Source organism: Branchiostoma floridae, chromosome 9 (genome assembly GCF_000003815.2).
Source record: "Branchiostoma floridae strain S238N-H82 chromosome 9, Bfl_VNyyK, whole genome shotgun sequence".
Lineage (NCBI taxonomy): Eukaryota > Metazoa > Chordata > Leptocardii > Amphioxiformes > Branchiostomatidae > Branchiostoma > Branchiostoma floridae.
The window spans coordinates 11,712,504-11,714,497 of record NC_049987.1 but is presented as its reverse complement, the minus strand read 5'-3'; the positions used below and the strand labels follow the sequence as shown (position 1 = coordinate 11,714,497).

Sequence of the window (1,994 nt, the reverse complement as noted above, 5' to 3'; positions counted from 1 at the left end):
CCCCTCCTCCCTAGGTGAGGAGCATGACGTCTAAAGAAACCCAAATGATCATGTTTATCCTTGTAGTTTCCTTCTGCCTTCTATCTGGTCGAAGATAATATCCAAGCAGATCCTACGGTGCCGTAAGATAGTATCAAAGCTGTTCAGGGAGTATAGCCGGCTAAGTATACATTACGCACCGTGGATCTTGTCGAAGAAAGGTACGGAATACATTCATGTCGAACAATGACACCGTACTGACTCAATCGTTCACACGGTGCACTAACAACTCCTTTGCGTATATGGCTTTCGTGTGAGAAGCTGATTAACTACTAACCACTACACCAAGAAGTAAGTCAGGCTTTATACCTTTGTAGCACTCCACTATTATATATAATCGCTAGGTCTGAACCTCGACTCTCCACAATGATGTTAGATTAACAAGACAAGGTAATACTCGAAAGAACAGGTTGAACCACTACACGAGTAGTATCCATACCCTGGGGCAAACTTGTATTGTACCAGCAAAGAAATGGGTTCTACAGGGCCCCAAAGAAGTGCTTCAGTCTTAACTACCTGTCAAAGTAAAAGAAAAATGCAGAAGAAGTGACAGGAACAGACAGGAGTGAAAAATGTAATCCAGCGAGCGGATAAGCCACGGAATGAGGGGTCAGATTTGAATGGAAAATTTGATGTCGTCTTACTACAGTATTTGGCAAGGCCCAGGTTTGCCACATGTTAAGGTATCATCTTCTTGAAGAGAAAAGGGCCCCACTCAGGCCCCCCAGTAAGATGTAACTCATTGTCTACAAACGTAATTGTGCAGGATGTACCTTTCTTCTTCTGTGCACCCTTCATGTGGCCGACTGCTTCCTTGGCCAGACCTATATCCCTTTTAGCCTCTTTCTGAAACTCAGCATCTGTATCAAAGGGTAACAAAATATCTTTAACATACATGTATGCCATTTCCTAATACCTGCTTATATATTATTATCAGTAAACTTTGACCGGTCTGACATTTATACTTGCAAGAAATTGTGGAAATTGATACCATGAACTAGACAAGAATGTGATGTGTGAAAGAGGTTAGGCAAGCTGGAGGACCCAACAGGCCGCTCTGTTACTCCAAATTAGCGTTGCGATGTGTTTGTCAACCTACCGTGGAGCAGCTTATGGTTTCCCTTCACTCTCGCTCCAAGGGACTTCAGCTCGTGCGCGGCCCTCTTCTCGGCCGCTGTCGAACAGAAAAACAACAACGACCAATGTTTGTAAGTCTCTTTCAATGCTGTTTTGATTCGTAGGATCATTACCGATTTTTCTTTGATCGTTAATGCAAAGCACAATCGGCACTACAGTCAGTACTGTTGTCTATAACAGTTATAATGCTCAGGGGACCGAGGGGAATTGTCGGTGGCTGGGAGTGGTCGCAGTAGACAACGTCTTAACTGTAGTGTGAAACTGGACTGTTGTAATGTCATGTTGCTTATGACTGAAGATGGTATGAAGTTTAGTTGTGCAAGGTGGTGGGCCGGCTATGTTCGGCTGTACTTAAAACAAAACTGGTGTTGTGTTAACTTGTGTATTGCGAGGAGAGTGATTGAGTCACTGGGTTATGCTGGGCTGAGTTATACAACAAGATGGTAGACGACAGGTAGGCTACAATGATTACATCGACAGTTCAGATGCACGTTCTGCAATGTCAACTGACCGTGGGGATGAGCCTCGGCTCGGCTCTCGAGCGACCTTTTCTGGACCCCGGGATCTGTAAAGGAAAATAGTGACTATGTGATGAAAGCAACAATAGTTCTTAAAGTCACCTTAAACGTTGTTCACATATCATTCAGACCTAGTCTCGGTGGACATTTTTTATTAAGAATACCCTTATCCCCAAAGTACTGGGTTTTAGAATTACTACAGAAGAACCGTTGAGGGCGTCGCTTATGATAAACTGAGTTCGTACGTGTCGTCTTAACTGGGATGAGTCAAGAAACATGAAGTACGTTGTACTTACTTTC

General features: G+C 43.6%; 1 protein-coding gene across 1 annotated transcript in view; it reads right to left on the bottom strand.

The window, feature by feature from the left end:
• The window catches only part of LOC118422825, a 4,114-nt gene that overhangs the window by 1,803 nt on the left and 317 nt on the right, over window positions 1-1,994 (bottom strand). Inside the window, exons 2-4 of the mRNA XM_035830603.1 lie at window positions 1,688-1,741; window positions 1,139-1,213; window positions 813-899 (exon numbers count right to left, since the gene is read on the bottom strand). Of these exons, the coding sequence (XP_035686496.1) occupies window positions 813-899; window positions 1,139-1,213; window positions 1,688-1,741 (216 nt within the window). The remainder of the gene's footprint in view (window positions 1-812; window positions 900-1,138; window positions 1,214-1,687; window positions 1,742-1,994) is intronic.